The sequence below is a fragment of the Plasmodium yoelii genome (assembly GCF_900002385.2).
Source record: "Plasmodium yoelii strain 17X genome assembly, chromosome: 6".
Classification (NCBI taxonomy): Eukaryota; Apicomplexa; class Aconoidasida; order Haemosporida; family Plasmodiidae; genus Plasmodium; species Plasmodium yoelii.
Genome location: NC_036178.2, coordinates 338,224 through 351,179, shown reverse-complemented (window position 1 = coordinate 351,179; position 12,956 = coordinate 338,224). Strand labels below are relative to the sequence as shown.

Here is a 12,956-nt window from a genome sequence, read left to right as displayed (position 1 = left end):
AATATATGATAATGAAATTAAATACCCGCATACCATAATATTTGTATACTTAATTGATAGATATATATAACTATAACGATTGCTGAAGAAATGAAAAAAAAAAAAAAAAAAAAAAAAAATGCTAATAGAAGGTTTATTGTGTAAACATCATTTTTATTAAATAATAAAATAAAGATGCTGCAACATTAATATAGTGTGTATTAACTTTTATTTTTTAATACATATTTATAATTCTACCTAATATTCTTTTAATGGTATTGTAAAAAATTATATAATTGAATTAGTGTATTAGTATATAGAGCAATTGAATATATACTAATAAGATCATACATATATGACTAATATGTATGGAATGTAAAGAAACAAGCTATCAATACGTTATTTACAAAATTATTAAAAGTTGTAGTATCCGTGGTTTTGCTAATTTGTACTATTTCTATTTTATGCACACATATACATATATATATTTATTTATTTATTAGGATTCTCACACCATTTTCAAAACCGTTTTAATAGAAATAATTTCTTAAAATTATTCCAGAAAAAAAAAGTATTATAAATTTTCTTCTTAAATATATATGTATATGTGTGTGACTCGTAAAAAAGGAGGATTTTGACTAAATGAGAACTACAACACATATTTTTATTTTAAAAATGAAAATATAAAGTTATATATATTATGACTTATACAAGCATATTAAGGAGTTTATTATATTTAAAATACATAAATAGTTCAAAGACAAATAAATATAAAAAACAAATATTACACATGCAGAAATTTTCGCTTTTTTTTTTTGTATTATCGGCTTATTTAATTTGATAATATTTTAATTTACCGCTTTCTTTTGAAATACTAAGCAATGTAATTATGAATATAATAAATTATTTGTATAGCAAAAGCAAGAATATATATAATCGAAATATTAATGCATATAATTATAATAATATTGAAAATGAAAATTTGATTAGCCATTTCAGTGATAATAATAATAATAATTATAGTAACAATAGTCATTCATCAAAATCATCGGCACACACTTTAGTAGTAAGTGATAGAAATTTTGATAGACATGTCAAAAAAAAAAATGAACATGCAGAAGATAGTCAGGAAGAATATAATGAAAGGAACGAAACAATGGCTAGTTACCTGAACAAGTCAGGAAATATTAGAGATTCGAAAAAAAAAAAAAAAATAATTAATAGTATTAGGAATAATAGCAAGCTATATATCCGTAATAGTAATATTAATAATGACAAGAATGACAAGAATGACAAGAATAATAATAATAAAATTTTACAACATAATAGTGGAATTGAAAAAATGAGCTCGAATATAGAAAATAGCAAATTATGTTATGAATTTAATATATATAATATAGGATTTGATAAAAAGGTTTATAAAAATCGATGTGATGGTGTTTGTGTGTTAAATGATAATATATATATTTTTGATAAAATAAAAAAGTGTATTTATTTATACACACCATATAATAATGTCTGGTACATATTTTTAGATATATATGAAGAAATATCAATAAAAAAAAATAACAGTGATATTACAAATATGTATGATATGAAAAATATAAATGAAAAACAATATGTATTACATAAATATGTAAATAATATTTCTTTTTTAAATTATACAGATATGGTTTATTTAAATGATTATTTATTTATTATAAGTAGCAATTCACAATTTATGAATATATGCAAAGTTAACATTAATAATATGAACACTCTTTTCGGAGCAATAGTTATAGCTAGTTCTGAAAAAAAAAAATCAAATAATTCAGATATTAATAGTGATGAAAAAAAGAAAAAAGAACATATTATGAAATTTGGCAAAAATAATAATGATGCTAGTTCACGATCATATAACAAACAATGTGTAAAAAATAAGCATGGAGATTTATTAATTAATAAAACTGATATAGAGGGAAGCTATAACTCAGAATTAAGCATGTACAACTATGACATGGAAAATTGTAAAACTGGTAAAAATTGTAAAACTGGTAAAAATTGTAAAAATTGTAAAAATTGTAAAAATTATAAAAATGGTAAAAATTGCATAAGTGGTATAAGTGGTAAAAATGAGGGCATGGATAGCGGCAAAGAAAAGGGAGAAGGCGAAATCTCAGATGAATATATATATGTAAGTGGGATATCTAAATTTGATGAATTTTTTGATGATGAAAAAAATGAAAATTCAAAAAAACAAATAATAAAAGCACGAGACTATTTTTCACTTTGTAGTGTTAATGAAAAATTATGTTCATTAATTTATTTATTTGGTGGTAAAGGAAATACAATTAAAGAAAAAAATGAATATATTGATATTATATATAATGATTTATATGTATATGATTTTTATATGAACAAATGGATAGAATTGCACGAATGTACAAGTGACAATGTGGATGATAAATATGAAATAAACGAAGAATATTATGAACATGTTCATGTGGAAAATAGCAATTTACATGACCATGTTAATAATTACGAAAACTTTACTAATTCAAATGAAGGGCATAAATTATACGATTTTAATGTAGAGTGTTACGAATCATTTATACCTAGCGAAAAAAATGGTGGAAGTGGTGAAAATGGTGGAGATGGTGGGCGTGTGAATAAAAAAGACAAACTTAGTGTGTGCGAAAAAAATAGTAATAATATGAACTCGCCAACTATTACAACTATAAAAGAATATTACTCTACTAAAAATTTGGGGGGAAATAAAAATGAACATTACATCGATGAACAGCTATTTAGTGGACTAGAAATAAGCAATAATGTTTCAAAAAAAAAAAAAAAAAAAAATTCAATTGAAGAGTATAATAAAAATAACACTGATCAAGATGATAATAATAATGATAATAATAAAGATAAAGATAAAGATAAAGACAATTTGTATAATCTCATTTTTGATTCGATAAGTATACTAAGTGATGGAAAAAGTAATAATTGTTTAGGAAACAGTAGCAATGTAGATCTTGGCTCCGTTGGCAATTCAAACGCAAGTGGCGAGGTGAAAAATGGCGAAGTAAAGAATGGCGATGTGAAGAACGACCAAGTGAAAGTGAGCTGTATTAGTTGCAGGAAAAATGGAAAATGCAAATATATATGTGAAATTATAAAAAAGAATATAAAAATAAAAAAGGTGAAATGGCTAGGTAGAAGAGCAGGTCATACATGTAATTATTATAAAAATAATTTATATATATTTGGAGGAATAAATTATTATAGTTTTAATAAAAATAAAATAAATTTAAATTTTTGTAATAACTTATTTTTATATAATATTGAATCAAATACATGTTTTGAAATTATTGGTAAAGGAAATATACCAGAAAAAAGATATCGACATAGTAGTATTATCATAAATGATTATATGTTCATAATAGGAGGTGAATGTAAAAATTCAACACTACCAAAAAACGATTTATTTTTTTATAATTTTGAAAATTCAGTGTGGTCTGAAATTATTATTAATTCTACAATCGGATCACATGCATTATATAAATCTATATGGTTAGAAAATTTTGGTTCTATTTATATGTTTGGTGCATCTATTTTAAGATTCACAAAAAAGGATTTTCAATATACACCTTCATATAAAAATAATAGTAGCAAAGAAAAAATTCTGAACAAAAAAAAATGACTTCATTTATTACTATCATATAAATTACATACCAATTAAATCATGTTAAAATGCGAAAAAAATAAAATATCTTTTACCCTTATAATGGTATGAAATGTTGAGAATACTTTGATTAAAAATAAAATTCTATTACAATTTTTTCCTATTTTAATTCTTTGTTATTCTTTAAGTAGTATTATTATACTATTCTTATTTTTCTGTTTTTATTTTCACATTTTTATGTTTTTATTTCCACATTTTTATGTTTTTATCTTCACATTTTTATGTTTTTATCTTCACATTTTTATGATTTTTTAGTTGTGAAATTTTTGTTAAAAATTATAATTCAATTTTTTTTTTTTTTATTTAATAATTTATATTATTATATATATATCACAAAGCATAAGTACTAATACATATGCACACATATGAAGAAATATATGTGTAATACATATGTAGGAATAGACAGATTACATGACTACACACATACTTAAGAATAGTATTATATATATGTGTGTGTGGTATTACATAACAATTTTTAGTTAACATTTTTTTGGCCAAGTTGAAGGATATATATAGCATTTATAATGTTTTATGTTATTTGAATTATTTATATTTTTTCATATACATTATTATATTTATAAAAATTATTAATATATATTTTTTTTCCACATTTTGGTTTCCTTTAATTATTTTATTTCCTATTTTTATTGATCTCCCCCATTTTTGATAGCAAAACATTATCCACATTTTTTTATTTTTAAAAATGAAGAAGATATGCATTTTTATTGTTTAGCAATGTAGAAAACTATTACTAATTTTTTTTAATTATACATTTTAACAATTTGGAATGTTTAACGAGTGGGGAGGGGCGGCGCTCACTGCGGCCCGCGAAAATGGAAAATGAGAAAGATGGAAAATGGAAAATGGAAAATGGAAAATGGAAAATGGAAAATGAAAAATGAAAAAAATTACAAAATGAAAAATAAAAAATGAAAAAAATAAAAAATGAAAAAAATTGCAAAATGAGAAATGAAAAAAACGCGAGCTTTGTCTTAAACCGTTGTGGAACAAAACAAACATGAAAAAAAGAGGGAAGCAATTAAAATGAATTCAAATAGTAAAATTTTGTTATTTGTATAGCTTAGGGAATCGTACGAAATTAAATAATATCGTGATTTATTATTTCCTTTTTTTTAATTTGATAATAATTTTGCACACATTAGGCAGTTAGTAATGTTAGTAATATATTTCTTCAAAAATTATTTATGGTAGTTATATTTTTTTTCCTAAATAAAATTAAAAAAAAAAAAATTATACTGATTCGTGCATTTTAATTGCACATAAATCGATTTTATTTTTAAAAACAAACCAATCTATATAATCGCCTTCTTTTTCATTATTTTTAAAATTTTTTTTTTTTTTTTCATTTTTATGCCACTCTCGAAAAGTATCAAGAACATCATAAGCAGTTATATATTCCTTTCCATTACCAAAACAATAAAAACATGTTTTCAAAACATGTTCATTTATATCTTGTAATTGTAAATAATTTTCTACTTTTGTTCTAATTTGTGGAGAATCAGAATTTTTACTTAGTCCTTTTTCAAATAAAAAAATATTATATGATGGAAATATTGCATCTTTTGGCCATTTGAATTTTAAACTTTTAATATTTTTTTTAAAACCTTCATAATTCATTTCTCCATATTTTAAAAAGTGGTCAAACCAACATGCTTTTTTTTTTATATCATTTATATTTTTTCCTTGAAAAAAATAAATAACTCGTTTTAAAATGTATTTTATCATATTTTGTTTAGATTCATCATTTTCATCTTCTTCAATTGAATTATTATTTATATAATTATAATCTTTATTATCTTGGGATACTTTCAATTTATTTTTATTTGTGTCTAAACTTATGTTATGGGAGATGTGTTCAGAATGGTCAGCTAATCTTCCATAAATTTTAATTATATCTAAAATTTCATAATTAAATATAGGGTTTGATGTATTATATAATGGTTCATTTTTATAATATTGTGAATATATACGATTATTATTTTTAAAAAAATGAATATTTTTTTGTTGTATATATAAATGGTGATACTTAATAAATAAGTTCAAATTTGATTGATTTATTTTTTTGTTATTTATATTATTAAGATGTGGAAAAAACTTATTAGAGGTTCTCAAGATATTGTTTTGTGAATTCATATACATATTGTTAAAATTAACACAATGAAATATTCTTATCACATTTGTTATGATACTTATCAAAAAAATTTGTAGAAAATATTTCACTAACATGCTTATAACGTTTTATATGGAAAATATTGAATTATATAATTTTTATATTTTCTTTATTTCAACATTTGACATTCGTTTTATGACAATTTGGTAGGTATACCTATTTTTTAAAATATATTTCCTTTCTTCTTTTTTCCCGTATTCATAAATATGCACATATTTCAGAAAAAATTTTGTTATATTATAATAAATCTTTTACTACTTTTTTTCACTATTTACTAGTTTAGCATAAATTTGTTAATCTAATTTTTTTAGTTTATATAAAAAAAAAATAGCAATCCATTTCAATATTATATTAAGAGAAAAAATACGAAATGGAAATAATTAGCCAAGTTAAGGTGTACACATGTAAAAAAAAAAAAATGAACAAAAAATTTTATTACACTCTTGTATTCGTTAAACTATATTTATATTCTTAATTTTATATATTTGTTTTTCTAAAATGTTTGATATAACTTTGAAAAAATTGCATATCTTAACCATATGTCAGTAAACTATCAAGCTATTTGTAATTGTCATGAGTTCAAGTTATATCCATTTATTATTGGTATTTTTTATTTTTTATTAACGTTCATAAAATTTTCAAGAAAATTAATATTAAAAAAACGCATGTACAAAATAGCTAGTTTACAAATTATTTCAAGGAGAGAATAAAAGTAGTATTATCATACGATAAGTCTAAAATTGAGCATTTATCATTTGTAGTAATACAAATAAATTGGTGTATTTAAATAAGTTCAATATTAATTTAGATACACAAACATAGAGATATTTTTTTTAAAATGTATATATTTTAATCGGTTTGGAATATAATGTTTACACTTTCATTATCATTTTCATAAATGTGGTATACATGTATAAATATACACAAAAATTTTAAATCAAATATATACAACATGTACAATGATAAATGTATATATGAACTAAACGCATAAATATATCATTAAACTCCTTTTTAGGGTGATGTCAAAATCTTAAGCATTTCTCTATATTTTTTTTTTTTGTCTTTTTTATATATGAAGAAGATATGTGTGATAATCATGTTTTTTTTAAATTAATTATAAAAAAATTATATTAATTTACTGTTGTAAATTTATGCATACGTGCATGCTTATTTGGACAGTTAGCTATAAAATTAATAAAAAAAAAAAAAATATAGCAGTAAATAGCTTGTATTTTTTTTTTTTTGCATTGGTTTTATAGCATTGTTCTGACTTGTTCATATATTTGACGATTAATAAAACTTTAAAAGACACAACTTTGGTAAACTTTAAAATAATAAAAATCTTAAAAATTGTAAAACAATAATAAATAGTTGAAATAGTTGAAATAGCGACAGGAGTAATATTTTTTATAATAATTATTTAATTAATGTGCTAATTTTTCATTTTTTTTTTTTTTTTCTTAATTTATTTTGGGAAATTACGAAATTAATAAAATAAGATATTCATAAAATTTTTGTTACCATTTTTAATAATAAAAATTTATATGTATATGTAAAAAATATATAATGTTCAAAAAGTTGTAAATAGCTAGTAAATTTATTAGATGTATTAGTTGTATAGTGCTGCATATATATTTTGTATTGAAATTTAAAATATTTGTATACATTGGTGTTATCATATTTTTTTTTTAATATTAGCCATTACATACCTGTTCACAGATTACTGAACAGATTTTATCTTTTATAAATCAAATTATATTATCTACACAATTTGCCCAATTTAAAATCTTTTAAAATATCCAAATGAATTTATTTAAACATTTTCGTTATTTTATCATTTGATAATTTTGTCACCATATATTTTTTATTTCATATTATTTATTTTATGTTTTTTATATTATTTTTTCTTTAATAATTTAAAAAATTTTCCCATTTTCCAATTTGATTAATTATATGAAAATATTTGTTTTGGCTGTTGTCTTTTGTTTGTACCCATTTTACCTCTTAAACATTTTAGTATTATATATTTTTTTCCAAATCAAACAAATTATGTGCATAAATATGTTTGGTTGACTTATGTTTTTTCCAAATTAAAAAAATACAATATAATAAGAATAAAACATATATTAGACTTTTTATAAAATCGAACATAAAACTTTGAAAAAAAAAAAAAAAAAAAAAAAGTGAAAATTTATCATTTTTTATAGTATTTGTTGTTTTATAATCAATTTATGGGTATGCATATATATATATATATACATTTTATTGTGTAGAAATAATTCATCACAATTCAAATACGATAAAGCGAGAAAGGTAGACAGATTACAAGAGATGTTCATGCGTATACAAATTTGGTGAAGTATATTTAGTTCATTTTATCACATGTATGCATACGGCCTAAATAGCTACACAACGATATAGAACAAATCAGGTAAAAAGGGAGCGAAAAAAAGCGAAAAAAAAGCGAAAAAAAGTGAAAAAACAATGAAAAAAATAAAAAGTTTTTACCCTTTTGGAAAAAAGAGCAATTATACTATCCAGACAAAAGAAACTGATATAGATGAACTAAATAAAGTGCAAAATGAATATGATTTATTATTTCACCATAACATGAATAATTACACTAATCTGGTAGGAATAAATAAAATGAATAACCATAGTAAAAGGGTTGAATATTTTAGAAAACGTAACGACAATAATGAAACAAATTTGAGGAGCAAAAATGATAAAACCCGTTTAGAAAAGAAAACAGATAAAAATAACCAAGACAATCGAATGAGCATAAATAATTGGAGTTTTTTAAATAATAAAAATGACAAAATAAGTGACAAAAATGAAGTATATAATATGAACAATGATACAATAAATTATAAATTAAGAAATGATAATAAATATATTGAAAATAAAAATATGAAAGAAAATAAATTAATAAAAAATAAACAATATATTTATAAAAAATTAATTGTTTTTGATTATGATGATACAATATTACCAACAAGTTGGATAACAGTAAAAATGAAACTAGGATTATTTGATATGATTCCAAAACATATTCGTCAATTATTTAATAAATTAAGTAATGTTGTTATAAATACATTAAGTTTATGTTTAACACAAGGAAAATTAGTTATTGTGACAAATGCAAGTCTAGAATGGTTAATAAATTCAGCTAAAAATTATATTCCATTAGTCTGGTCATTTATTGTACATAATAATATTAGAATTGTATCTGCTCGAGATACATTAGTTAACACATTTGTAGATCCAAAAGATTGGAAAAAAGTTATATTTCACCAAATAATTAACGAGTTATTATCACCATATTTATATAATACATCATTTATATGTTTTATTTATTCAGTAGGAGATGGAAATGATGAACGAAATGCTTGTTTTTTTATATCTCAATTAAATCAATATTCTTCTTGTATATTTAAATCATTGAAATTTTTACCTGAACCGACATGTCAAAAGTTAATAGCAGAACATGAACTTTTTTCTTATTTTATGAATGGAACAAATAATTCACCTAAAATGTGGAATTACAATGTGCCTGAATCTCCACCATTTCCAATTAATTTCAAGGATCGAAATTCAGTAAAAAATTTATGATAATATATGATGTAAAAAATAACAAAAAAAAAACAAAAAAAAAACATAGAATTGTATGGGTAATGAATTGGGAAAAATGGCGATTTGCTTTTTAATATGATAGAAGAATTGTGGCAGTGGTATATTTACCAAAGATTATTTTTTCAATTTCAAGAGTATAAGATTTTTTGTGTTAATTTTTTACAAATTTTTTTAATTTTGAATGATCGGTTTATTTTTGCGTGATTTCTGTATGCATGGGCATGCAAGTGAATATATTTAGTTAAAGGGTGTTTGTATTTTTGTGTAATTTTTTTCCCATTTTTTGTAATTTTTTTCCCATTTTCTCTCATTTCACTATGATATAATTACATAAGCAAAATTCGATGGGGTAGATATAGTCGTGCGAATATCTACTATATATGAGTTTGGATAAGTTTCATTTTTAATTGTTGTTTATGATATATTATGTACACCCTTTAAATAAGTGCAATTATTCATTTACTGATTTCCATATTTTTTTCAATTTCAATCAGGTTTAATTCATATCTACATCAATGTATATTTTTTTTTTTTTTTTTTTTTTTTTAAATTGCAAAGTTTATAGCTAGCAATTTAGATGTATATTAAATAACAGAGTTGCTTAAATTTTCCATTCTTAATATTTTTGAATTTTTTTATTAAAAATTTGTTATGAAAGGTGTTTAGAATTTTTGTGAGAATAACCATAAAATGAAAAGCACTAAAAAAAAAATAGATAATTAATAATTATATGTGCATAATAGATGTATGGTTATTTTCCATGTTATTGAAAATAAAATAGATTTATCAGTTTTGTTCGAATTTCTAAAAAAATAATGATGCACAGTTACAAAGGAAATGAACCCTTTGGTGATAAGCCTCTTGGGAATGGTGGGAATAAAAATAAGTATTCTTTATTAACAAATCAGGTAAAAAATGGTGCACATGAAAAATGTTGCAAATAAAATATGTTGCACATAAAATATGTTGCAAATAAAAAATGTTGCAAATAAAACTTTGTCTTTTCATTTTTTCTTAATTTTTTTTTATGCAGATAATGAATCAAAAGGATGCCTTGATCAAAAAGTAAGGAAATCGAACAAAAAAAAATTAAAATAATTTTAAACAAGATTATATATTAGAAAGATGAACAGAGTATACATTAGTAAGATGAACAGTATACATTAGTAAGATGAACATAGTTGTATTTACACTTTTTTTTTGAAGTTTGTTAAATCATGGAAAAATGCCAAATGAAGGACTAAATGAAGTAACCATAATGAGTATTTTGTATCAGATATCCTCGCAAAATTTGTAACTCAAAAATAGGAAAAGCAAAAAAATGTAAAAAGCAAAAAAATGAGAAAAATAATCTCATATATTTGTAACTAACTTATTTTAAACAGGTGTAATAGTGAAAAGAATATAAAAATAGGAGAAAGAGAAAGTCGGATATATAGTTCTATTGTTCGAAATAAATATTTTGGATTTGGTCATGGTATAGGCAGGTAAGTAATTTTATCAAAAATTGCAGATGCTGGGTTCAGTGAAACTAGTAACGGTTTATTCATATAATGGTAGTTCCATTTTGAATTTTCAGGTCAGGAAACTTGGAAGATGTGCAACCCAAAAGCGCAGGGAACAGCTTATTGTGTAAAATGACAACGAATATGTTAAAAGATCTAATAAAAACTTTTGGAATAAAAAAATGTGAAGATGTATATATATTACCATATGCAACTGGTATGTGTATAAGTACATGTTTATTATATTTAAAAAGAATGAGACAAAATAGTAAATATGTTATAATATCTCGAATAGATCATAAGACTTGTTATAAATGTTTAGATTTCTGTGATCTAAAATATATTGTAGTAGATATGATATTTAATAATGATGAATTAAATACAGATGAAAAAAAAATCGAAAATTTAATGAAAAAATTAAAGGAAAAAATATGTTGTATTATAACAGTCACATCTAGTTATGCACCTAGAAATTCAGATAACATTTTAAAAATTTCACAATTATGTAATAAATATGATATACCACATCTTATTAATAATGGGTTTGGTTTACAATGTACATATATATGTAAAGAGATTCAAAAGTGTTATGATTCAAATGGGAGAATAGATTTTGTTGTTCAAAGTTGTGATAAAAATTTCCTTTTACCAATTAATGGAGGTATTATATTTAGTTCGAATCAAAAAATTATGACCGAATTAAAAAAAACATATCCAGGAAGAACACCAGTTAATGTTTACTTAGATTTATTTATTACATTATTAGAATTAGGAAAAAATAAAATAATGACATTAAGGGAAGAAAGAGTGAAAAATTTTAATTGGATAAATGAACAAGTTCAAAATATATGCTCAAAATATAATTTAAAATTAATAAAAACAACTAAAAATAAAATATCTATTGCTATAAATCTTAATAATTTATATAATTATTGTGGAAATACAAATCCTAAAATTATAAATATGCTTGGTTCTTTTCTATTTTACCGGAATGTCACTGGCCATCGTGTTATATGCTCTCCGATTCTCATTAGACACAATATTTTGAAACAAATTGAAAAACAAGAAACCGAAAATGGGCATAATAAACAAATTACGCAAAGCACGCAAAGCCAAGAACCCAAATCGAATGCTCAGCCATCGAGTCCCAACATGGGCGTTGTCTCAAGTGGTGGCGAAAAAAATGGGCAAGAAAATTTTTCAGTCCTGGATGAAAAGAATGGGCAAGAAAAATTCTCAGATATGGATGAAAAGAATGGGCAAGGAAATTTTTCAGTCCTGGATGAACAGAATATTTATGGAGACGTCCCAAATGATGATGTTTTAAAAATGGATGGAGAACTAATTGGAATAAACAAATTAATTGATTTTAAAAATTTAAAAAAAAAATATTATAAATTAAATGAAAAAAATAAAATAGTTATAGGAAATAAAATATTTCATGATTTTGGGTCGAGTTGTAGTAATTATCCATATTCTTATATTGCATTTTCATGTGTGATTGGAATTGAAAAAGAAGAACTTGGAAAATTTGTTACAAAACTTGACGAATCGATTGCACATTTTATTAACACTTTTAAAAATAAAAATAAAAATGAAAATGAAAACATATTAGAAGCAAAGTAAAGAAAAAGCAACAGAAAAAATTGACCAATACAATCAATGATTTCAAAAATGTAACATTTATAAATATGGAACTAAAATGTTACATTACGAAAATTTATAATTCGAGCGATTAGACGGATAAAAGAATTTGATTCTCGCTCTCCGACTGCCCATTTGTTCGTTCGTTCATCTTTTTCATCTTTTTCATCTTTTTCATATTTTTCATATTGTTCATTTTTTTCACTTTTTTCATCTTTTTCATTTTGTTCATATTTTTTTTTTCACTTTTTCCATTTTGTTAATTCAAAACAACCTTCAATGA

At 22.4% G+C, this 12,956-nt stretch overlaps 4 protein-coding genes across 4 annotated transcripts; 3 read left to right on the top strand and 1 right to left on the bottom strand.

Moving 5' to 3' along the window:
- Positions 1–868: 868 nt before the first annotated feature.
- On the top strand, positions 869–3,658 carry PY17X_0606651 (kelch domain-containing protein, putative; the record flags this gene model as incomplete). The annotated part of the gene is made up of 1 exon (XM_723180.2): positions 869–3,658. One exon carries the CDS (start codon positions 869–871, stop codon positions 3,656–3,658), a length of 2,790 nt encoding a protein of 929 aa, XP_728273.2.
- Positions 3,659–4,951: 1,293 nt separating this feature from the next.
- On the bottom strand, positions 4,952–5,947 carry PY17X_0606600 (conserved Plasmodium protein, unknown function; the record flags this gene model as incomplete). The annotated part of the gene is made up of 1 exon (XM_034637456.1): positions 4,952–5,947. The coding sequence occupies one exon, from the start codon at positions 5,945–5,947 to the stop codon at positions 4,952–4,954; it is 996 nt and encodes a 331-aa protein (XP_034493429.1).
- A 2,428-nt stretch (positions 5,948–8,375) lies between these two features.
- Positions 8,376–9,503, top strand: PY17X_0606500 (HAD domain ookinete protein, putative; the record flags this gene model as incomplete). The annotated part of the gene is made up of 1 exon (XM_720744.2): positions 8,376–9,503. One exon carries the CDS (start codon positions 8,376–8,378, stop codon positions 9,501–9,503), a length of 1,128 nt encoding a protein of 375 aa, XP_725837.2.
- Positions 9,504–10,339: 836 nt separating this feature from the next.
- On the top strand, positions 10,340–12,655 carry PY17X_0606400 (O-phosphoseryl-tRNA(Sec) selenium transferase, putative; the record flags this gene model as incomplete). Its single annotated transcript, XM_022955343.1, has 5 exons — positions 10,340–10,432; positions 10,558–10,589; positions 10,731–10,817; positions 10,910–11,011; positions 11,104–12,655. 5 exons carry the CDS (start codon positions 10,340–10,342, stop codon positions 12,653–12,655), a joined length of 1,866 nt encoding a protein of 621 aa, XP_022813136.1.
- Positions 12,656–12,956: the final 301 nt, after the last annotated feature.